At 51.2% G+C, this 25,212-nt stretch overlaps 1 protein-coding gene across 2 annotated transcripts in view; it reads right to left on the bottom strand.

The window, feature by feature from the left end:
* The window catches only part of PLXNA1 (plexin A1), a 62,531-nt gene that overhangs the window by 4,731 nt on the left and 32,588 nt on the right, over positions 1–25,212 (bottom strand). For both annotated transcript variants that reach the window (XM_019713039.3, XM_019713040.3), the window contains exons 16-31: positions 24,951–25,118; positions 24,297–24,390; positions 23,873–24,112; positions 23,629–23,772; positions 23,071–23,305; positions 20,287–20,429; positions 18,702–18,958; positions 18,279–18,345; positions 4,678–4,824; positions 4,426–4,585; positions 3,451–3,554; positions 3,037–3,133; positions 2,480–2,670; positions 2,191–2,360; positions 686–898; positions 451–601 (exon numbers count right to left, since the gene is read on the bottom strand). In XM_019713039.3, the coding sequence (XP_019568598.3) occupies positions 451–601; positions 686–898; positions 2,191–2,360; positions 2,480–2,670; positions 3,037–3,133; positions 3,451–3,554; positions 4,426–4,585; positions 4,678–4,824; positions 18,279–18,345; positions 18,702–18,958; positions 20,287–20,429; positions 23,071–23,305; positions 23,629–23,772; positions 23,873–24,112; positions 24,297–24,390; positions 24,951–25,118 (2,581 nt within the window). The remainder of the gene's footprint in view (positions 1–450; positions 602–685; positions 899–2,190; positions 2,361–2,479; positions 2,671–3,036; positions 3,134–3,450; positions 3,555–4,425; positions 4,586–4,677; positions 4,825–18,278; positions 18,346–18,701; positions 18,959–20,286; positions 20,430–23,070; positions 23,306–23,628; positions 23,773–23,872; positions 24,113–24,296; positions 24,391–24,950; positions 25,119–25,212) is intronic.

Consider the following 25,212-nt stretch of genomic DNA (forward strand, 5'->3'; position numbering starts at 1 on the left):
AGATACTAAAAGAGGAAGAAGGGTCTGGTACCCCACCCGGGAGACGTCCTGCCAGGCTGATCAATCGCATAATGGTCCCTCAGGGAGCAGGCACTCAGCAGCCCACATCCACCTTGGAAAACCACTACCATATGCTCCCCCACCAGGGTACACCCCATGCCTCCCACACCAACTGGAAGCATGCTCTCTGACCTGCTGCAGCCCAGCCCGACCCTGCTAAACCCGGCAGGCAGTCACACAGCACTATATCCCTGCCCCAGTAAGCAATGTGGCCAGGGGGCATGCAGAGTGGAGAAGGCAGGTGCCTGGCCAGACCAGAGGCCCAGGGAGGAGTACACAGAGTGGAGTACGGGCCCCTGGGAGGAAGCCCTGCTCAGCCAGGCCTGGGATAGGGCTGAGCGGGGCAGTGTGGAACAGGAGGCTTTGAGCGCGGCAGGCGTGCATGTTCACCTCATCCTTGTACTTGGTGATGTAGGAGTAGATCTCATGCAAGGCGCTCATGCTGTTGAATTGGCTCAGGTGCAGCCGTGACTGCTCGGCTAGGTATGCACTCATGTCCTGGTCACTGATGGCGGGCATCTTGGCTATGTCGGCATAGTACCTGCAGGCAGACAGCAGGCCAGGCTCTTGATATGAGCGGGGTCCTGGCTCTTGGCCTGTGCCCACCCCTCCACGCGCGCCTCACCTCTCCACCCAGCTCTTATAGTTGGGGATGTCCTTGGCATAGAGCAGCTTGTTGGAGGGCGAGTCCTTGCCCAGCTTGTGCTCAGACGTAGAGCAGGAGTCCATGAAGGTCTGGGCCACCACCGACAGGCAGGCGTCCGTGATGCTGCTCTTGTGGATGTCGAACACGAACTGCGGGTTCTTGATCACGTTCACCCAGAAGCGCAGGGGCAGGCTGCAGGCAGGCAGGCCAGGTGCGCAGTCAGAGAGGGCCCCAGCACCCCTTCCTGCAGCAGGGGGAAGGGGCCAGCCAGTGGCCTCACAGCCTGCCTGCCTCTGACCTTCACAGTGGACATGGATTTCCATGGAGATGGGGGAACTGAGGCCCAGAGAGGAGTAGGGACTCGCAGTAAGTGAGGGCTGTGTCCTGCCACACACACTCCGGGAGGGCAGTCCCTCCACACGGTCACACGTGCAGATGCACTCACACACATTCGCACCCCTGCTTCTGCCCAGGAAGGGCTCCAGGGAACATACATCCCGACCGACAGTTGACCTCTCTGCCCAAAATGCCACCTCTAAGACAGCCGTCAACCGAGCCATCCAACAGCCATGAGCCACATGTAGTATTGAAAACGACAGTAAATAAATGAAGTTAAAAACTCAGATTCTCAGTTGAAGTAGTCACGTGTTAAGTGCGCGCCAGCAGCCACCACTCTAGACAGCACAGATATAGAACATTCTGGCAATGCAAAGAATTCTCCTACATGGTGCTGACCTAGACGATGCTGCCTCCCCTGGTGCCCTGTGGAGCCCCCTCAAGGCCCATAGGCAGCCCAGGAAGAGCTAGAGGCCTGTCCACTAGCTCTCCCTAGCTGCATCCAGGTTTGAGAAGTGGCAGCATTTAGAGGCCAGCATGCTGGGAGGGGTGAGACTACCAGGGGACCAGGAAGGAAGAGGCCAGAGGCACAGGAGTTTCTTTGAGGAAGGGCCAAATGCTACTGGGGTACATGGTGAAGCTCAAGGAGACAAAACCCTGACTGGACAGTGGCTGCTGGGCGGTGGGGTGCTGGCCACCTCGGGGGGTGAGAGTCCCGAAGTATTTGCTGTCACTACCACTGTCAGCCTCATCACGGCCAATGGCTGGCACAGGCCTGGCCCGCCAAGCCTGTTTCTCACAGAGACCACACTCACACCTGCACACAGTTGTGCACACCCAGGGACACACACGGTGAACACACATATGCATGCAGGGGTGCATATACTCAGCTCCCCCACCAAAAGGAGTCTTCCCAGTTGGAGCAGAGGCCATACCCAGACCTGGAGCTCAGGAGGTGGTGGACACCCCCCAGATGGGTGAGTCGGGAAGACCCACATGCAGAGGGGCTGAGCACAGCAGGGAGACCGTTCACCCAGGCCAGCCTGTCCCCTGGAGGACAGGCGTCCTGCAGTAGCTGAGCCGCCACCTTGCCTGGCTGTGCCCTAGTGCCCCGCCTGGCCCCATGCAGCACCCCACCCTGCAGGTACCAGTTGCTCTTCCAGGTGTGGCGCACGTCTGAGTCATGTATTTGGTGCTGGTCGGCCTGCTCGTCCAGGAAGTCAAACATGTACTTGATGGCCAGAGGCAGAGCTGAACCCCGGTGCGCTGTGCTGAAAATGGTCTCAAACAGGTCGTCCACAAACTTCTGCAGTGTGCCCTGTAGGCGGGAGAGGGCACAGAGCTCCAGGGCACCACCGGCAGCCCTTCACCTGCGAGGTGACCTGGGCAGCTGGCTATACTGCCCCACTGTCCCTGCCACCTGCCACCCATGCCTACCTTGGTGGCCAGCAGCCGTGTCAGGTAGATCTCCGAGACCATCTTGCTGCCACGGTCGCCCTCGCGCTGGTCTAGGTGGTCGTGGTTCTTCACCAGGTGCCACAGCTTGGTGCCGCTCTCCAGGTCGGGCGTGATCATGGGCGTGCGCGAGCGCAGGCTGTCAGGGCTGCTGGCTGTACGCAGCATACTCTCTGCGGGTACTGGGCCATCAGCTGGCAGGCCCACTGCACCCAGCACCCACACCCCATCCTGGCCCTGGCTGGGCGGCGGCCTGGGCCAGCAGCTCCCCTGTCTGAGCCTGTTTCCACATCTGAAAACTGGGGTCCTCAACCCCACCTCCCTGGGTTGTAGGGGACAGAAGGTAACATGCTATGTGTGGGTGTGCACTGTAGGGGAAAAGGTGCAGTCTCCAAATTGAGGGAAGGGCCAAGTGTCCAAGTGATGGTCCTTGATGTGGCCCTTCCCAGCCTTTGCACGGCACTGCTGCAGAGGGGCCCAGGGCAGGCGTCCTGTCGAAGCCAGTGCACCTTTCCCGTTGCCCCCACCTGGTCCCTTACCGTATCTGCTAAGGGACTTGGTGAAGGTAGACGAGTTGGAGATATTGTAGGCGGAGGTCTGCTTGGGCACCAGTGCCACTGAGGATCCGTCCGTCACCTGTGGGCAGAGGGCAGGAGACACATGATCCATCATCAGGAGCCCCGGTGACACCCCAGCCCTTCCTAGTGCTGTGCCTGAAGGCCAGTTACCTCACCACTCAGCCTGGTTTCCCTCTAGGGCACCTCCAGGGCTACTGGGACAACCAGATGGACCCAGTGTGGGGCCCAGGAAGGTCACACATGTGACCCATCCCCTTTTCTCCTAGACATTTGCCACTACCCACAGCCAGGGGCCTGGGCACCAGCTCTGCACTGTCCTGGAGCCCTAAGAAAAGAGGCCGAGCTGTGGTCAGAGAGTGGGAGGTCTGGGGTCACCTGATAGTGAGCCAGCGTGTTCAGCCTCTTCCAGTCATTGTCAATCTTAGTGGTGACGTCCTCGTCCTGTAGGATGATGCGTGCCATGCGGCCCTGGCGCCACTCTGAGGGGGAGGGGAACTCTGAGGGGTGGGGCCATAGGCAGAAGGCAGGTGCCTCCGCTGCCCCCTCCTTCACTGGTTTTGCCTCTTACCTCCAAGGAGCACGGGCATCCTAGGAGCACTTAGTGCAGGGCCTTGAACAGCAGGATAACGAAAGGACGAGGCTCTCCCTCCCCTTCTCCCTCCCTCCCTCCAAGCAGCTCCCATTCTGGCTCACAGCAGGAAGCACATGCCCCTGTAGGTAAGCCCTGTGCCCTGCTGCTGCAAATGCCTCACCCTGGGCAGGCCCATCCCCACGATACCCTGCCTTCTAGTTCTAAGAAGCTCTTCCAACTCTTCAGCCTGGCATTTGAGCCTCCATGGTGCCCCCTCCACCTCTCCAGCCACACCTACCATGGGACTTCCCCAGCCCCAGACCTGCCCTGCCTCCTCTGGCACTCCATAGCTCTGTGGGTACTCCCACCTGTCTGGCTCATGAGCCACAGCGCCACCCCCCAGCTCTAATGCCCACCCTCCACCTAGAGTGAGAACCCCAATTCCTGCCTCTCCCCTGGACAAGGCAGCCCGCTAAGCATATTCCCAGATTCTCTCCGCCAGCCCACCTGCCTCCATCCTGGCCAGCCCACATCCAGAGCCCAGCTGGGATCACATCCTTTCTCTTAAGCCCTCCTCAGTTGCCCCCCACCCCATGGCCTCTAGTGTCCTCCACCCGCGCCCAGTGCCTGACCTGGCACAGGAGGCCCTGCTGGGACTTCTCCAGCTAAGCCCATTACCTAGACATGCCCTCTGGCACTGCCCATCTCCTCAGGCTGCCCACCTTGGCAGGCCCACTGCCCAGAACCCCAGCACAGCCACGCTGCCGACGAGCACTCACCCAGGTCCATGTCCCCTGCCTTGGGCCGCTGGGAGTAGGGCACACCCTTATACACAGCGTCCAGCAGCTTCTCCTTGACCTGTGTCACTGTGTCGCAGTTGAGACCTTTCACCGGCACCTCAGGTGCATTCTCATTCTCAGGGTTCACACAGTTCAGGGTCTGGGATGGGAGGGGAGCAGCATCAGCCCCCACCTTTCAGGGGGCAGGTGCACGGGAGTGTGGGGGCAGGGCAGGCGTTGGGCCGCACTCACCAGTGTCTTATAGTCGATCTGCTGCCGGATGAGCTTGTCCTCGCTCAGGGAGTAGCGGGCCTCGCCAGTGATGGCATCAATGGGCCCCTTCTCCATCTGCTGCTTGATGGCGCAGTACAGCATGAAGAGTGGCTCCCCCGCGCACTCCTGCGGTGGTGGCAGGTGGACAGGCATCAGGCTGCAGCCAGGACCCACAGGGGCTTCCACCCCTGCCCATCTGCCCCCACCCTCCCAGTGCCTCTGCACCATTCCCACTAGGAAAAATGAGCAACATTTCCAAATTCTTTTAAGGCGGTAAGTAGAACTCTGGTTCCAGAGCTCACAAAGACTGTGCAAGTTAAGAAACAGATCTGCTGCTCCTATGAATGTTGATGTGAAAATCCCAATGGGACCTTAGCAAGGAGGGCTAGGAGCATGTTGGAGAAGAACACGATGTGGCCAAGTGGGGTTTATATCAAGGAAGTCTCCCCAGCTCAGGCCTTAATGGGTCCACTGCCCCAGTCCCCAGCTGATGCCCCAGCACCCCAGTCACCGGAGCCTGACCAAGGTACCAGCACTGCACTCTGGATGAACTCCCCACAGACAGAGGCAAAGGAGGACCCTATGCCTCAGAACACTAAGCGTGACCTTGATCTGTTGGTTACCAGGGGCCCACCCAGCTGGGACCCCCACCCCTGCAGGCAGAGGTGCAGATGCACCATCCAGGGCAGCTCAGCAGCACCAAGGTGCCCGGGAGTCAGAGCCAAGGCCCTGTGGGGCAGTTCCTGGGCACTCAGTGAAGGTCTGCTCTGCCCCTGCCCTCCACCACCCCACACTGCAGCCACCTAGTGTCCCACCTCGGAACTTGGCACCTGCTGTCCCCACAGCTGGAAATCTCTCCCTCAGGTCACTGGCCCTTCTGGATTCCACCCAATGTCCCTTCTCAGAAAGGCTCTCCCTGATGACCAGGCCAAAGTTGCTGGCACTCATTGCCACCAGGGCCCTGCTGCAATCCCTGGCTCTCTCTCTTGTCACTCTCTTTGCTGCTGTATCCCCGCTGGAGAAGATGCCTGAGGGCCAGGGCATGGCTGGCTTACCCACATTACACCCCAATGCCGAGCACAGAGCCTGTGCACATGTGGGGCTCCAGACACTGCTGGACAACAACGCTGTGAGTGAAAAGAGTGGTTGAAGAGGCTCATGTCCTTACAGCAAAGTGAAGAAAGCTGACGCCAGAACTCGCTGATCCTGTCTGCCCCAGGGTTGCCCCTGACTGCAGGCTCCAAGCCTCAAGGGGTCAGGCTTGATGTGTCCCCTGCACGGGCGAGGCCCTACCTGAGCACGGGCACAGGGCCCTTTGTCGCCTTGGCCACCTGATGGAGTTCAAGAGTAAGTGTGCTCCAAGCAGGCAGCATGCTGGCCTCTCCCCGCCCCCACCCCAACTGGGAATACAAACAGCAGCTCTGCCCCATAACCAGATGCTCTAGGCAATTTGTCAGCATCTGTGATAATTAAAAAGATAGCCTAAGACTCTCCAGCAACATGTCTGTCTCTGAAATTATGTTTCATTTGCAAACTTGGCTTCATTAAGTCACCTGGAAAGGAAGCAAGAATGGGGTGTGGATTGGGATGCAGTGCAATTCATAGCCGCCTCTCTTCCTCCAAACCCCATCTGAGGCGAGCAGTCGGGGACAAGACCAAATACCTGCCTTAGGACTCCCCAGCTTGCACCTTGCAGAGGAGAAAGGAGCATCTCTGAAAGTCAGAGGGAAGAGATTGGCCCAGGGTTACACAGGGAATAAGGAGAAGCCAGGATGCTAACCCAGATCCATCTACCTCTAAAGCACCTGCAACTTAAATGCCAAGTGTCCTCAGAGAAAGCGCAGGCTGAGTGGGACATCTACTCCTGGCCCAGGTGGCAGGTCCCCCAGTGCCAGCTCCAACCACTCTTGTAAAGCCTGCCCAGATGGGGCAAAGCAGGAATGAAAGCGCTAAGAGGTCAGGGAGACGGGAAGGCCCAGAACCCAAAGACCTCACCTAGTCCTGTCCTCTTTGGGTCTCAGTTTCCTGCACAGTTGAGGGGGAAAAGGATGCCCTCAGATGCCTCCCAGCCACAGCTCTGAATGTGCAGAAACTGCAAATGAATTTTCAAGTAAAAAAAATAACATAAGTTGTTCTATACATCGTGTTAGGACAAGTGCTTCTCCACTTCAGGGGGCAAAAAAATCAAGTGAGATCCCTACCTCACACTGTACACAAAAATCATTTCTTAGCATAACACAGGAGCTAGTAAACAGGAAAAATTTGTATTTTCAAAAAAAAAAAAAAAACCTCTATAAATCTACTGAAAAGAAATAACCCTTTTAAAATGCAGGCAAAGGATAAAACGAAACATTCAAAGAAAAAATAAAAATGGCCTATCAAACAAATGAAAAGATGCTCAACTTGCTAAAGAAATGGCAACTAAAGCAATAAGCTGTCAATTCACTGGCAAATTATCAAGCTTGCAAAGATGAAAAAGCAGGTGTTACCCAAGGCCTGGGTAAGTAAGGTTCTCAAACACTGAATTGGTTCAACTATTTTTTCAGGACAACTTGGCAACATATATTCCAATAAAGAGTGCACGTGCCTGATCATCTACAATCACTTTTCTGGAACTCCAGAAGCATTAACATGGCAAGCAAAGTTCTCTGGATCAGCATGCTGGCTGCAGTGCTGGTCGTGGAGGGAAAAGAATTCAAGCTCTCCTAACACCCATCAGCAGTGCAACAGTCAATCAAATGTGCAACAACCACATTAGGGAACATTATCAGCTATTAACAAGAATGAGACAACTGCCTATGTCCTGACCTGCAAAGATGGTCACAACACTTTTGCCCGAGGCGGGAGAAGCACGGTGCAGTGCAAAATGTATGATACTACAAAGGAAAAAAAGCCCTGTAATGAAGAAAAGGTACAACAGTGGGATTTCTTCTTAATATCGAAACCATCTCTATTTATACTTACTTCAGTTCAGAAACCAGCCTGGGAGGGCACACACATCAAAACACTGATGGCTGTTGCCTCAGTCCTTTACACTCACTTCTGTGTTGTTTAGGTGTGCTACAATGAGCACTTCTAGTTAAATTTTTGTTGTTGTTGTTTCTAAAGACAGCAAGGAATTAAAGGGTTTTGGGTTGTTTAAAAACAATTCGTGACACTCTAAGAAGAAATGAGCTACCAAACCATGAAAAGACGTGGAGCAACCTGAAATGCTCGTAAGTGAAAGAAGTCAATCTGAAAAGGCTACATACTGTATGATTCCAACTATAGGACATTCTGGAAAAGGCAGAACTGTGGAAACAATAAAATATCATCGTGGTTGCCAGGGGTTAGGAAGGAGGAATGATTAGGTAGAGCACAGAGAATTTTCAGGGCAGTGAAACTACTCTATGATACTATAATGGTCGGCCCATGTCATTACACATTTGTCCAAACCCACACCAAGAATGAACCTCATGTAAGCTATGGACTTTGGGGGATAAGGTTATGTCAACCTGGGTTCATCGACTGTAACCAATGCACCAGTCTGGTGGGGGATCCAATAATGGAGAGGCTGTAAGAACATGAAATCTATGGGAAATCTCTGTACCTTTTGCTCGATTTTTCTGTGAACCTAAAACTGTTCTAAAAAACAAAGTCTATCTAGCCAAAACATTGACCAACGAATAAAAAGTTGTGCTATTGCAAGGAGAAATTTTTCTTTTCTTTTTTTTTTTTGGTATCTATATGAAATGGTGTATGTTAACTACACCTTTTGTGGTAATCATTTCATAACATAAGTAAATCAAACCATCATGCTGTATACCTTAAACTTATACAATGATGTATGTCAATTATTTCTTAAGAAAACTGGGACGAAATGTAATACAGAGCAGTTGTTCCTTGGTGTCTACGGTGATTGGTTTCAGCCTCCCCTAACCCCGTGCTCAAGTCCCTTATATAAAACGGCGTAGTATTTGCATTTAATAACCTACACACATCCTCCCATTTATTTTAAATCATCTCTAAATTACCTGTAATACCTAATAAAGTATAAATAATTGATACACTATATTGAAGTCTGTACCTGTTCAGCACAGACACTACCACCGTAGGCCTAAGTACATAGTAGTACTTGTCAACAACAACGTAAAATTTTTTTTTCTGAATTATTTTTGACCCGCAGTTGGTTGAATCCATGGATGTGGAACACACAGATATGAGGACAAACTATATACATTAAAGTCTGTGGCACAAAGAAGTCAGTGGGCAGCTAATGTGGATGGGAACAGCCCAGGCCAGTGTCGGGCACCCCTCCCTCATGCAGTGGGTGTGGGCAGGCAGAGCCAGCATGGCTACCTCCAATGCACGGCCCTGGGCCAGTTCCTCCTGCCCAGCATATTTCCTCATCTGTATGGTGAAGGGACAAACAAGATTTGGGAGTAGGGGAGTGCTCCAAGCAAATCAAAGCACACCTTGGCCCCACTCAGCTCCTTCCATGGGACCCCAACTGGGGACAACGAGGGTGGGCCAGTGGTCAGCTCCACCCAGGACTCCCAACACTCTGCCTTCTCCTCCTCGTCTCCCTCCTTCCTGCTCCCTTGGCCAGGGCTGGCTTCTCTCTCCCTCTGTCCTCTACCCCACCTGTCCCTCTATGAAGCAGCCCCTGCCAAAGAGCCCAAAGCATAGCTCCCGGATGGCAGCACCCACTCAGACACTCTGCCTGCGACATCCTGCATAGGCCATGCTTGCCCTGCTTCCTGCAACCTGCCCCACCACCTGCCATTACACAGCCCACAACGCAACCCAGCTTCTCACAATGGGTTTGTCAAGCTGAGTCCCCTTTCTCTGCCTGTGGAAACTCGGGAACAGACGGGTTGTTACAGCTAAGACAGCTTAGACCCAGTGGTTCATGTTCTCTAAATCTTGCTTCTCCTGGCTTCCAGAGCACAATTTAAAAAGCATGTAATAGAGATACGTCATAGGAATGGCGGCAGCGGGGTGCACTCTTTCAGTTCTCCTCCGGATCTTATCACAAACGGGACATCTATAACCCATCAAAGGACTCTCTGCTCATCACACAGAACAGCTAAGAGACTCCTACGAGGATTACTTGAAGGTGGGCAAATTGGGCGAGCAGGGGAAGAGGGAAGGGAGCAGAGTGGAAACACGTCCGCATCTGCGGCTGTGGAAACGCTGCGGGCATCCGCAGCTGCAGAGAAACATGGGATCCCAGGACGGAACAGAGAACACAAAAGCCAGAAGGTGGGCTCTTTCCCTGTGTCCCACAGCTGATCTCTCCCGCTGAAGGGGCAGCATATCTAGCATTTGAGGTAATAACCTCAGCTGAGACGTCCACCTGGGCCCTAGGTTGGACACAAACTCCATACCTGGGCCCCTCCCCTGACTCTTCCAATTATACCCCACCCATCCAGAGACTTAAACTGGCTCCTGAACTGGGGAGTAATGTCAGATTACAGAGGAGCTGTATTGCTCAGGCTCTGGGAAGACTAGCATGTAGTTCTGACCCAGAGAAGAGGCTGGGAAAAGTGTGATTTTTGCTGGGCTAGAAGAGACTCCTCCACCCCCAGCCACCACCTTCTCTGGCCTGTGGAAAGAGTTTGACACGGCTGGGCTGGGAGAGAGAAGACGCCTCCATCCCCAGCCCCCACCCTTTCTGGCCTGCCTAGGGCGGGGCAATTACAACTGCGGAGACACTCCCAGGGATCAGCAGTAGGCAGCAGACACAGCTCTGGGCTTTCAGCAGCTGAGAAATCTCCCGCCCTCCACATACATACACACACACACACACACACACACACACACACACACAAAGACACACACATGGGAAGAAGTGCCCTAAGACTCAGGAGAACTGGGCACAGGGCTGGTGGTGCTACTCTCAGTGTGCATATGTGCAGGCAAGACCAGAAACTGCACTGACTTTGTAGAAACTACCACCCAGACCCCTCAGCCCCATGCCATCTAAATCTGCAGTCCCAGCGTCACTCTGGGCACCAGGTGACCGGCTCTGCCTGCACAATACACAGAGGACTCTTTGGTACAGCAGAGGACAACCTGGAGATTACTTGGTGGGCTTAAGGCAAGACTGGTGCTGCTTTTTTGTTTTGTTTTGTTTTGTCTTTATATCTTTGATATCTTTGCCTGTGTTAAGTGTGGGGTTGTCGGCTGTTTTTACTTGTGAATGTATTTGGTTTTTTCTTTGTTGTTGTTCTTGAGCTTGGTGATTTGCTTTGTTCTGAAACTGCCCTACACCAGGACCCGGCTTAAGAGGCACGAGATTCAACACACCCAGAGGCCAACTCCAGACCAAACCAGAGTACTACCGGGTTTGACCTACAAGTGACACACCCAGACAGAATTCTCTACAGGCACAAGAGCCCATAGAGGCCAAACCACATTTAAGTGGTCAACCCTCACGCAGCAGAACACCCTGCGGTGGGCAGAGCCAAGTCTCACAACTAGTCAGCCTAGGAGTTAACCCCACCTACTCACAAGCTAAAAGCAATTAAAGGTCAACTTTAACAGGACAATATACACAAGAGTCACCTTTGGAGCACACGGAGAGGAGAAGAAAGAAGTGGTGCAAGTCAAATATAAAGGTCACATAGTACATAAGATAACCCAGCAAGAACTAAGAACCCTAGGGGACCTACCTAATACATCGAAGCAAACACAGAGAGTCAGCCAAAATGGGGAAACAAAGAAACATGTCCCAAATAAAAGAACAGAAGAAACCTCCAGAAATGGAACCAAATGAAACAGAGGTAACCAACCTATCAGAGACAGAGTTCAGAACACTGATGATAAGAATGTTTAAGGAGCTTAGAGACAACATCAAGAAGGATGTAGAAATCATAACGAACAACCAGTTAGAACTAAAGAACACAATTACCCAAATAAAGAACTCACTTGAAGGAATTACCAGCCGGTTAGATGAAGCAGAGGATCGAATCAGCGACTTAGAAGACAAGTTAGCAGAGATCACTCAAACAGAACAACAGAAAGAAAAAAGAATAAAAAACAATGAAGATGGTGTAAGAGACCTCTGGGATAACATCAAGCGCAAAAACATGTACATCATAGGAATACCAGAAGGTGAAGAGCGGAAGCAAAGGATTGAGAGCATATTTGAAGTAATAATGTCTGAAAACTTCCCTAACCTGATGAAGGAAACCAACATACAAGCCCAGGAAGTGCAGAGAGTTCCAACCAGGATAAACCCAAACAGGTCCACACCAAGACATATTATAGTTAAAATGGCAAAGGTTAAAGACAAAGAGAGAATCCTAAAAGCAGCAAGAGAAAGACAGAGGGTTACATATAAGGGAACTCCCATAAGACTATCAAATGACTTTTCTACAGAAACATTGAAGGCCAGGAGGGAGTGGCAGGAGATACTCAAAGTGATGGAAAACAAAGGCCTACAACCTAGATTGCTTTATCTAGCAAGGCTATCATTTAAAGTTGATGGAGAAATAAAGAGCTTCCCAGAAAACAATAAGCTAAAGGAATTTATTACCACCAAGCCAGCATTGCAAAAAATATTAAAAGGACTTCTGCAAATAGAGGAAAGATGAAAACAATCTAACTACATATTTAAAAATGGCAATAACTATGTACCTATCAAAAATCACTTTAAATGTAAATGGATTAAATGCTCCAATCAAGAGACATAGGGTGGCTGACTGGATAAGAAAGCAAGACCCTTGTATATGCTGTATACAAGAGCCTCACCTCAGATCAAAAGACACACACAGGCTGAAAGGGAAGGGATGGAGTAAGGTATTTCATGCAAATGGAAATGAGAAAAAAAGCTGTAGTTGCAATACTTATATCTGACAAAACAGACTTTAAAATGAAGAACATATTAAAAGACAATGATGGGCACTCTACAATAATAAAGGGATCGATCCGACAAGAGGACATAACCCTAATAAACATGTATGCACCCAACATAGGAGCACCTAAATATATAAAACAGATATTGGCGGACATAAAGACAGAGATCAACAGTAACACTATCATAGTAGGGGACTTCAACACACCTCTAACAACAATGGACAGGTCTTCCAGACAGAAAATCAATATGGAAACAACAGCCTTAAATGATACATTGGACCACTTGGATTTAATCGATGTTTTCAGAGCATTTTACCCCAAAGCTGCTGAACACACGTTCTTCTCAAGCGCATATGGAACATTTTCCAAGATAGACCACATGTTAGGCCACAAAACAAGTCTTGATAAATTTAAGAATATTGAAATCATACCAATTATCTTATCTGACCACAGTGCTATGAAATTAGAAATCAACTACAGGAAAAGAATTGGAAGACACACCGATTCATGGAGGCTGAATAACATGTTATTAAATAATGAATGGGTCAACCAGGAGATCAAGGAAGAAATCAAAAGATATCTCGAAATAAGTCAGACAGAGAAAGACAAATACCATATGATCTCACTTATATGCGGAATCTAAAGAAAAGAATAAGTGAATGAACTAATCAGAAACAGTTTTGGAAACATGGAGGAAAAACAGAGGGTTGCTAGAGGGGCGGGGGTGTGGGAATAAGGGGAAGATGAGAGGTTTAGAAAATAGTAACCACAAGATGGCCACGGAGTTTTGAAAATTAATTTGGGGAACGTACAGAGGGATAGTGGATGGGGGCAGTGTGAGGGCTGTAAATGATAAACGTCTAAGTTTTGCTTTGTCTTGTGCACCTGAAACTAATAAAAAAAAAATTTATTAAAAAAAAAAAAAAGATATCTTGAGACAAACGAAAATGAAAACATGACGACCTAAAATCTCTGTGATGCCGCGAAAGCAGTCCTAAGAGGGAAAGTCACAGCATTGCAGGCCTACTTAAAGAAACAAGAAACATCACTAATCAACAGTTTATCTTCACACTTACGGGATCTGGAAAATGAACAGCAAAATAAGCCCAAAGGGAGTACAAGGAAGGAGATAATAAAGATCAGAGCGGAAATAAATGAAATAGAAACCAGAAAAACAATACAAAAGATCAATGAATCCAAGAGTTGGTTCTTAGAGAAGATAAACAAAATCGACAAACCTTTAGCCAGACTCATTAAAAAAAAGAGAGGACCCAAATTAATAAAATCAGATATGAAAGAGGAGAAGTCACAACAGACACCACAGAAATACAAAAAAATTTAAGAAATTACTATGAGCAACTGTATGCCAACAAATTTGACAAACCTGGAAGAAATGGACAATTTTCTAGAAGCATACAACCTTCCAAGGCTAACTCAAGAAGAAACAGAAAACCTGACTGGACTGATTACCATCAGGGAAACTGAATCAGTAATCAACAATCTCCCAACAAACAAAAGCCCTGGACCAGACAGCTTTACAGGTGAATTTCACAAAACGTTCAAAAAAGAATTATCACCTATTCTCCTCAAGCTCTTCCAAAAAATCCATTAGGAGGAAAGGTTCCCAAACACCTTTTATGAAGCCACTATCACCCTGATCCCAAAATCAGACAAAGACACCAGAAAAAAAGAAAACTACAGGCCGATATCTCTAATGAACACAGATGCAAAAATCCTCAACAAAATATTAGCGAACAAAATTCAGCAATACATTAAAAAGATCGTACACCATGATCAAGTGTGATTCATCCCTGGTATGCAAGGATGGTTCAACATACGCAAATTAAATAATGTGATACACCACACTAACAAAATGAAAAATAAAAATCACATGATCATATCAATATATGCAGAAAAAGCATTTGATAAAATCCAGCAGCCATTTATGATTAAAAACTCTTAAGAAAGTGGGACTAGAGGGATCATATCTCAACATAATAAAGGCCATATATGACAAATTCACAGCTAACATCATACTCAATTGGGGAAAAGCTAAAACCATTCCCCTTAAGATCAGGAACAAGGCAAGGTTGCCCACTTTTTCCACTTCTATTCAAAATAGTGCTGGAAGTTCTAGCCACAGCAATCAGACAAGAAAAAGAAATGACATCCAAATCAGTAAGGAGGAAGTAAAATTGTCATTATACGCAGATGATATGATACTATATAGAGAGAACCCTAAAGACTCCACCAAGAAACTATTAGAGCTGATAGATGAATTTAGTAAAGTAGCAGGATACAAAATTAATATTCAGAAATCAGTTGCATTTGTATATACCAATAATAAAACATCAGAAGGAGAAATTTTAAAAAAATCTCCTTTACAATTGCTCCAAAGACTATAAAATACCTGGGAATAAATTTAACCAAAGAAGTAAAAGATCTGTAGGCAGAAAATTATAAGACACTGAAGAAAGAAATGAAAGAAGATACAACTAGATGGAAACACATACCATGTTCATGGATAGGAAGAATTAATATAGTTAAAATGTCCATACTGCCTAAGGCAATATACATATTCAATGCAATTCCTATCAAACTACCAACGATGTTTTTCACAGAAATAGAACATATAATCCTAAAATTTATATGGGACCATAAAAGACCCCGGATAGCCTCAGCAATCTTGAGAAACAAGAACAAAGTGGGAGGTATAACGAAACCTGACATCAAATTGTACTACAAGGTTACAGTAATCAAAACAGCATGGTACTGGCATAAAAACAGACACATAGATCAATGGAACAGGATAGAAAGCTCAGAAATAAATCCATGCCTATATGGCCATTTAATCTACGATAATGGAAGCAAGAATGTACAGTGGGGTAAAGACAGTCTATTCAATAAATAGTGCTGGGAAACCTGGACAGACACATGCAAAAAAATGAAGCTGGATCACCTCCTTACACCATATACAAAAATAAATTCAAAATGGCTTAAAGACTTAAATGTAACATCTGAAACCATAAAATTCCTAGAAAAAAATATAGGAAGAAACTTCACAGACATTACCCAGAGTAAGATTTTTACTGATATATCCCCCTGGGCAAGAGAAGTAAGACAAAAAACAAACATGTGGGATTACATCAAACTAAAAAGTTTTTTTACAGCAAAGGAAACTATCAATAAAACAAAAAGGGATCCTACTGAATGGGAAAAGGTATTTGCCAATGTGATAAGGGGTTAATGTCACAAATTTATAAAAAACTCATTCAACTCAACTCCAAAAAAACCAAACAACCCAATTAAAAAATGGACAGAGGACATGAAGAGACATTTTTCTAAAAAGGACATACAGATGGCAAACAGACATATGAAAAAATCCTCAACCTCACTAACCATCAGAGAAATGCAAATGAAAACCACAATGAGATACCACCTCACCCCAGTCAAGATGGCTATCAACAATAAATCAACATACAACAAGTGATGGCGAGGATGTGGAGAAAAGGGAACCCTTGTGCACCGTTGGTGGGATTGCAGATTGGTGCAGCCACTATGGAAAACAGTATGGAGGTATCTCAAAAATCTGAAAATGGAACTACCTTATGATCCAGCAATTCCACTCCTAGGTATCTATCCGCAGAAATCCAAGACTCTAATTCAAAAAACTTTATGCACTCCTATGTTTATTGCAGCACTATACACAATAGCCAAGACATGGAAACAACCGAAATGCCCATCGGTAGATGACTGGATTAAGAAACTGTGGTACATTTATACAATGGAGTACTATGTGGCCATAAAGAAGAAAGAAATCTCACCATTTGCAACAACATGGATGGAACTAGAGAACATTATGTTAAGTGAAATAAGTCAGATAGAGAAAGACAAATACCATATGATCTCACTTATATGTGGAATCTAAAGAAAAGATTAAGTGAATGAACTGATCAGAAACAGTTTTGGAGACATAGGGGAGAAACTGAGGGTTGCTAGATGGGAGGGTGGGTGGGGATAAGGGGGAAGGTGAGGGGATTAGAAAACAATCAGTAACGACAAGATGGCCACGGGGTTTTGAAAATTAATTTGGGGAATGTAATCAATAATGTTGTAAAGATTTTGTAGGGTATCCGGTGGACACTTGTATCATTAGGGAGACCACCTGAGGGATGATATAGATGCCTGATCACCTGAAGCTGAAACTGAAGAATAATGAATGCCAACTACAAGTGTGTGTGTGTGTGTGTGTGTGTGTGTGTGTGTGTGTGTGTATGTATATATGTATATACTTACAAGAAGCGGAGTACAGCATTAGGAATAGAGACAGTGGAAATGTAATGGCTCTGTGCGATGTCAGAGGGATAGTGGATGGGGCAGGGGGTTCACACAGTGTTAGGGATATAAATAATAAACGTATAAGTATTGCTTTGTCTTGAGCACCTGAAACTAATAAAAAAAAAAAAAAAGACATGTAATACATCACACAGTCTCACAGAAGTTTACAGGAAAGGCCTAACGTTATGTTACTGGCTCCCAGCTCTGCATAAAGAGAACTCCAGTATCACTAGACACTCTCCACGGGTCTGGATTCTGGGACTGTCATACCACCTCCTGTGGCAGCCCCCCTGCCCCAGATGAGCCCCATCCCAGTCCGCCTCCCCCGCCCCACGTTGGACCTCACGCCCACCTCAGGGCTGGCTTAACTCCTGCCCTTCCTTCACGCCATTGTTCAAACCTCCCCCACCCCATCCTTAACATTTGCCTCTTTCTCACATGTCCTGATTCCCATTTACCTCTCTTCGCAGACAGGCGGGGCCACTGCTCTGGGCATCTCTGAGCCATGGCAGCCTGGGCCCAGCAGCACTCTAAGTGGAGCGCTGAAGGCCCTGTGGGTGTTCCTGATTTAGTAAGGACACGGGGAACGGAGGTCCGTAGCTAAGAAGCAATCATGGGGTGATTCAGACCCACCCTCGGCCACTAGGCTCCATGTCCATCATCCTGTGTGTCCACAGCATCTATAGAAGTCAGAGGTCTTGGCGCCCCACTGCCTTCACCTTGAGAGAATGTCTGCCAAGCCTTCAGATTTCAAGGGAAACCACGTATCTGGGTCTGAATGATCTCTCACTTTCTAAGTGTAGGTGACCAGTCCAACTATTACATATGGCTCAAACAGGATCCACCTGGACCCACGTCTAGGCTGATGTTGCAGTTTCCATCCCCTTCCCTCTACTCCACTGAGGACAGCCACACATCTCCAGGGCCCATCTTCTGGGGATGAGGTGCTTCCCCCAGCTTGAGCAGGGACTTCGATGTGCAACCCCTCCCCACAACAAGGGCCAACAGGAGCTCCAAAATGCCTCCCCAGGCTAGCCCAGTGCTGGGTGCTGGACACACACATGTCCCCGTCTGGGTGTCCCCCTCCATCCTTAGCTCCACACCACGGGCACAGTACAGAGACCTGGACTTGTATCCAAACTCCAGCTCAGCTGAACACTGACCATGGGGCCTGAGATAGCTCATTTCAGGACTGGGGCATCTACTCCTGCTCTGAGGCCTGGAAAGCCTCATGCAGAGGCAGGAAAGGGGCCAATGGGTGCACGTCATGGGGGAGTCCATGCTGAGGCCCCAGTCTTGAGCCACCACGGGTCCATCCATTCCTGGTTTCCTGTTTCTCTCGTAGCCGTCCATCTGCCCCGACACCCTCCTTGATGTTCTCTCCTCTCAAGCCTACCTACCTTGAGGAATTTGTACAAAAGGAAGGTGAACCAATTGGTCAGCATCTTCTCTGCCACCGACTCAGTCCTGGAGATAGACATGTGCAGGGGTGACAAAACTCCCACTGCCAGCCCCACCTACCATGACCACCCCCACAACCTCCCCCTTCTTGCAGCACTAAAGGTCAGGCCTTAAAATGTACCCATGGGTGTTCAGTGGCTAGGGGGTTGCCCACCTCAGGGCTGAGCATGACTAAGGCCCAGCACTGATGGCCCTAGATAAGGCATGTCCCAGAGTGAGCCCCCTGCCCAGCACACCCAGGCACCACTACCAATCTCTGATCAGAGGAAGCTGAGTCTTCCTCCAGAACCCAAACAGCAGCACCTCTGGAGCAGAAACCCAGCGGGGCCTCTGGTGTCTACAGGTAGAAGATGTGGGCTTACCGCCGTAGCAGCAGCTTGGGGTGGTTCTTGCTCTCTAGGTTCTTTTCAATGAGGTCGGACAGCAGCTGCTTGAGCACACCGGTGGCATACTCCATCTCGCCTTGCAGGGCTGTCATGATGAGCGAGGCTACATTCCCTCGGTCGCGCATGGAGAAGCTACGCTGGGCCTCCAGTGTGCGGATGAAGGTCAGCAGGAAGTGCTTCTTGGTCAGCAGCTGCCCGAACAGTGTTAGTGATTTCTCCACATTAGCCTGCACCTGGGGAGGACAAGAGCCTGCTCAGACCCACATCGGGGCACCCAGCATAGTCATGAGCAGCGGGGGTGGAGATCTTCTGGCTGAGGGGTTGTCCAGACCAGGGGTACGTGGGCAGTGAACGGCCAGAGAACAGGCTTCAAAGATAGGTGACAGGTCACCCTGACAGGTGTCTGGGCCTCATCTGTCCTCAGCAGAAGCGATGTAGCCTGGCAACTGCCCGAGAAGCCCACTGCAGGCAAACACCCAGGTGTACCCGCTTCAGTGAGGGGTGCAAAATAAGGGTTGCTCCTGACACCCTCTCTGAGGCTGGCTGTAGGACTGGCACCTCCTGCAGCCTGGCTCTAGCAGCTCAACACCCCATCTGCTGGGCACCAAGAGTGCATACTCATGGTTTCACTTTGCCCTTACCACAACCACCAACACAAAAACCACCCTTTCCATTTCACAGAAAAGGATGCGCAAAGTCCAGCAGGGCCACATGGCATGGAGGTGGGAAAATGAGGTGGAATGCAGGCATGGCTGACTCCAGGATCCCTGCTCTCTTCCTTACCTGTATCGAGGCTTGTCAGGGCAGGAGGTTCCCTACAAGGGAGTGCCAGAGGCCACAAGTGACACCTGGATCTCAGCCCAGATAGACAAGTGACAGATCCCAGGCAGAACAGAGCCAACTAAGAGAGCTGCTAGACCAACACAGCAGATAGTAACATCAGGAGAGAGACCTGACAGGAGGAGGACGTGGAGCCCCCAACACGGCAGCAATCCCAGTGAATGCCCTGGGCCAAAACCAGAGTGACAGGAATGCCCTTTCAGGTTCAGCTCGAGAGGGAACATTGCACAAATGGAACCACTTGGGCAAGCAGGCCTCCAACATGCGTGGGGGGCAGAAGACGGAACACCTTTGGCCAGAGAGCATGACAGCGATTTACAGAATCCCTGGCTATTCCTAGCTGGGACCTGGGCTCCTGGCCTGCCGTGGGGGACCCTGGAGGACATGGGGGCCGGCCCTCTTCCCTCTGGCTGGCTTGTGCCAATAAGCCTGGGTGCTGCCAAAGTCTGCGGAGAACAGCCCAGCTCTCTAAGGGCCTCAATGATGTGTCAGCCATGTGTTCCTGCCCCAAACAGCCACAAAAAGCTCAGCTGGGCACCCATACCTCCCAGCATGCATGGCCCAGGCCCCTGCTTGGTAAAGCTTAGCACTGAGAACCACCCAGGAGACAAGCCAGGTGAGCTGCAGGGAATACGAGGTGGACTAAAGAGCCCCACAAAACATAAGCAGCCAGAAGGAGCCCTGAGGGCAGATGTGGGGTCAGCCCAGGCCAGCAGCCCACCTCCATCTCCTTGAGCACAGGGTGGTCCTCAATCCCAGGGAACAGCACCCTCATGGCGTACGTCCTGTAGTCGAGGAAGGGGATGCCGGCACCATCCAAGTCGCTGGTCAGCTCGTGAATGTCGGTCTGCAGCTCTGCAAAGGCTGTGGCCAGACAAGGTATACAAGGCAGGTGCCACACTGGCCTCCAGGCCCCACAACTCAGGGCTGGGCTCAAACCCTGGCTCTGCTGTTCACTGGTTGGGTGACTTTAAGGAAACTACTGTACCTACTTGTGTCTCAGTTGAACTAGTCCCAACACAGGGATAAAAACCCCTCTGTCTGTGAGTTGTCACAGGATTAGCCAAGACAAGTGCAGAGGAGGGGCAGGGACCAGGTCCAGGCTGAAAAGGGCCCCTGTGCCTCACACTGGCATTTGGGAGTAGAGTAACTCTGGGTGCGGCTCTTCTGCCACCTGGGGGAGCCTGCTGCCAGCCCTGGCTCCCTTAGACAGCCTCGTGGGAATAGAAGGGGTGTGGCTAGGGGTGGGAGGCCCTGGGAGGGAGTGGTCCAGGGATCCAGAGGCTGTGGGCTCTGCCCAAGTTCCCCAGCCCTCTACACTGACTACCCCACATGCACAGCTCAGGCCAGCTCTACACTGCCCACCCATCCCCAGCAGCTCTGCCTCTTTCAGAAACAAAGACAGGCAGGGGCAGGCCATGATGGAACATTCCAGAACTATGAGATATCAACTGTGCAGCAGCCCAAGGGATGTGCTGACTGATCAGGAGCCAGAGGAGTGCTTGGTGGGCCCATGGAGATGGCTGGCAGATTTGAGAGGAGGGCCTTCATCTCTTGGGCATGACTGCTGGGAGTCTGGTTATCTCCACCTGGCTGCCCTGGAGTGCCTGCCAGCTGCTGCACCCGCATACGTGCAGGCAGATCAAAGGTTTGTGCACACCCACGTCAGTGGACAGTTGTCTTCACCCTAATGACCCTAATGGAGGCCCCAACCTGCAGAACTCCCATCCTAGCCCCCGCACAACTTCCTGCATCCCATTAGGCCTGCCCAATGGGCAGGCGGGTTTGTCTGGGACTGAGGGGGGCTCCTGGGTCAGGCAGGGTACTAGAGAAATGGACACCCTGGTTCTAGTAAAGTTAACAACCTAAAGTCAGGCCTGTTACAGGCACAAGTGGTTCAAATCCCACTCTGCCACTTAGCTCCCTTTCCTCATTCAAAAACAATACTGTTGGTGTCTGCCTTCTAGAGCTGCAAGCGTTCACTAGTCAATATCCGCAAAATGCTCGAGGTTGTGCCTGGCACCTCACAAACATCCCATAACTGTCAATTATCATTGGTGCTGCTTCATTTACCCATTGTAAAGCCCCAGACTCCTCAGATGAGGCTCCAAGAGGTACACAGAGAACCCAGGACCATGCATGGGTGGGAATTACCCCAGGCTGGCCCGACACTGGGGACCTAGACATAAGGAGCCAGCCATCTCATACCCAGCCAGGGAAGCCGGCCATTGTGGGCCAAGGCTGCTGTCAGCTGCCTAGAGGCCACAGGCGCATGAATGGGAGCTGAACTGACCCTTAAGTAGCCACTGTACAGTCCACAGCCCACAGCCGTGGCCCCAGTGCCCACCTCCCTGCTGCCAGCACACGGTCCCACATACCCAACCAACAGCAGTGCCCTCAGCTCTGCCAGGGACAAGCCAGGACCTCGGTCACTCTAGCTTCCCTATGAAACATCAGGCAGAGATGGGCAACCCCTGGGGTCACCCCCACTGTTTCAGTTTGGGGTGGAAGTAGCCCAAGGGATGTGCTCTGACACCCTGACTCTTCCCACTGACCACCTAGCCCACTGATCACCCATTTCTGATGTCTATGGCTCCTGCCTGCCAGAACCCACCCCACTCTCTGGAGACCCTCAACCTGCCCTTGGGGTCTCTTTGTCAGGGACTTAAGGGGCACAGGCTTGCGGGGACATGTGACCAGGTGTGACATCAGGGATTGGCCAGAGTTAGGCGCAGTGGGGAAGCTGAGCTTGCCCACTGTAGCCATCTTATCATCCCAGGGAATGAGGAGCCCCAAGATGAAGGGATTCCTGAAGATGGAGCTAATAGAGCTTCCATTCTGGAAGCAAGTGCACCTGGCACTTTCCTTGCAGAAGCCAGTCTGAGCTGATTTCTGCCACTCACAGCCCAGGATCATGACAGACACATGCCCCATCTTAGGAAGATGAGTCCCTTAGACAGAGCTCCTCAAGAACAAAGACTAGCCCAGCCCGGGTCCGACTGTACTGAGGGATAGAGGAAGGCCCCACTCCTCAGCACTCTGCCCAGCGGCAGGCATGGAGCCACCACCACACTAGCATGTGTATACACAATGCACTACCCAGCAGGCTCTGCACAGGCCATCATCTGGATGCCACTCACGAGCCCCCTGAAGTGGGCACAAGCACTGTGCCCCTCCTACAGATGAGAAACTCAGGCACAAAATGGTTCCATGTCTGTCCAAGGATCTATAGCCAAGCTGGGGCACAGATGAAGGCTCTCTGGCTAAAGAGTCTGTGTCATAAGCAGCACCCCACAGAAGCTGTACCGGCCCCCGGCTCCAGTCAGGCCCCTGCCCTACCTCCCTGGGACCAAGCCCAATATAACAAGGCCATCGGGAATAGTGTAAACCGAGTGGAGTTGGCAGTCAGGACAGGGACTGGCTCTGAGGTAGCAGCAACCTCAGCGAGCCGAGCCTTGCATCCTTAGAACCCCCCATGTCCCCCATGCCCACAGCCCCGACAGACCTTCCTTGCACTCGAGGGCCACTCGGGACTCCAGGTTGTCCATCTGGAGCTGGAGCCGCTTGAGGGTGCGGTCAGCATCACGCGACTTGCGCTTGTAGGCAATGAGCACGGCCACAATGACCAGTAGCAGGAGGCCGCCACCCCCACCAATGCCCACGATGGCAGGCAGGGTCAGCAGGCTGTCTGAGTATACCTGCAGCATGCCTGGCGAGAACTCGAAGCCACCGGCCCGAACCTGGGGAGGGGGTGGGGGGTGCAGACTGCTCAGGTGGCACAATGCCCACTCAGAGCTCCTTGGCCCCACAGCCACAGAGACCCCATAGTACCTGCCCCTGGCCCAGCATGCTCAGCGGGGTATGGGGATGCTGGGGACCCAGGGTAGGTATCAGTCCCACCAAGGGGCACAAGGGCTCGGTGAGGACAAACATGGGGCTTGCACTGGAGCTGAGCTCCCTTTGGGCCAGAGACCCGTCTGGAGGCCCTGGGTAGAGCCGGGTAGTAGGTCAAAGGCAGCAGGGACCCACAGGCCACAGCACGATTGCCTGGCCAGGGACGCACCGTGACCTTGTGCCGCCCTGTAAGGTTGGGTGACTCGCAGAGTAGCTGTGTCTCTGACACGGTCAGGGCGCAGGGAGTGGAGCCGATGAGCACTGTGTAGTTAAGCCTCGAGTTGCCAGGCGCTGGTGGCAGGAGGTTCCGGCCCTGTGGGAGTGGGGGTGAACCAGAGTGCCCCACTGGCCCCTGCTCGCACCCCACCCCTGCCACCCCATACCTGTACCCCCACCTGCTACCTAAGGCCCACCTTGAGGATGAGTGGGGAGCTAGGCTTCAGCTCCAGGAGGCCAGTGGGGCTGAGTGGCTCCAGCACGGGGTCGGGGAAGTAGAGGAAGGAGGAGGCATTGAGCACTAGCAGAGCACGCACATCATCCATGACAAAGCCCAGCTCGTCGGGCCGCTCCCCCAGCTCGGGTGGGCTGCGCGTGGGGTTGTCCACCGAAGGGGCCCGGCACACCATGGTGGTGTCGTTGTATACCAGGCAGCTCTGGGGACAGGTACAAGGACACTAGGTTGGCTGTTCCTCTCGTAGAGACAGGCCACCTGAGGGGCTACAGCCATGCATGCATGCAGGGCAACCCGGGCTGGATTCCTTCCCCGGGGCCTCCACTGCAGCTATGGTAGCTTGAGCTGCATTGGGCAGAGAGACGCACGGGCAATGGAGGACTCACGTTCTCCCTCTCGACACCTCCATACTTGGCCCGGATGCGGGGTTCTCGGACGGTGGCCAGATTGGTGCCCGTGACTGTCAGGAAGGTCCCTCCACTAGAAGATGAGAGGGTGGGGGTCATGGGGTGAAGCTCTGCCCTGGCCCAGCACAAACAGGCAGGGCCAGAAATGCCACCTGGCTTCCCGGAAGATGTAAGCAGGTTACAACCTCTCGGCATCAGAACTCCGATTGCAGCAGCCACACCTCAGAGTGGACAGCGGTCCATCATCCTGAGAGCTGTGGCTGGGACATCTTACCTTTGCTCATTTTTTAAGAGTACAGCACCACAGAGATTAGAGGGATTTTTGTTGCTGCCCACAGCCCAGCAGTGACCACAGTCTTAAACTTTGCTGTTTCTGTTCCCACCCCCAGAAACAGACCAGGGCAGCATAGGTAGAGTTTGGCCACATTCTGCCCAGCCCTGAATCAGGCACCACCATGGTAAGGAAACTCCATCAGAAATTCCACTGGTTCCTCCAAACAAACAAACAAAAAATTTGGTGGTGGGACCGCACAAGAAAGGAGAGGAGAGCCCAGTGCGTAAGCTGGGTGTCTTGAGTGGCCTCACACGGCACAGGGGGGCACCGGGGCTCAGGGCGGGCCGGGGCAGCCCTACCTGTTGATGCTCCACTCAGGGTCGATCTTCAGGATGGTGGGGTCCTCAGTGTAGTTGTACTTCACCTCAGGGTTGGTAAGTTGGGCACGGTTGATGTTGATGACAATGGGGGCGCTGCCAGGGTTCTGCCCAGGGGGCGTGAGACACCGGATCTCCCGGGAATTCCTCCTGGAGGGGCCCAGGGTGACAGTCAGGACCTGAGTGCTAGAGCTCACCTCCCAGCTGGGCTAAGTGTGTCTAGGCTCCATCACAAACAGGTGGT

This window comes from Rhinolophus sinicus, chromosome 4 (assembly GCF_057876585.1).
Source record: "Rhinolophus sinicus isolate RSI-liver-muscle chromosome 4, RSI-T2T, whole genome shotgun sequence".
Lineage (NCBI taxonomy): Eukaryota > Metazoa > Chordata > Mammalia > Chiroptera > Rhinolophidae > Rhinolophus > Rhinolophus sinicus.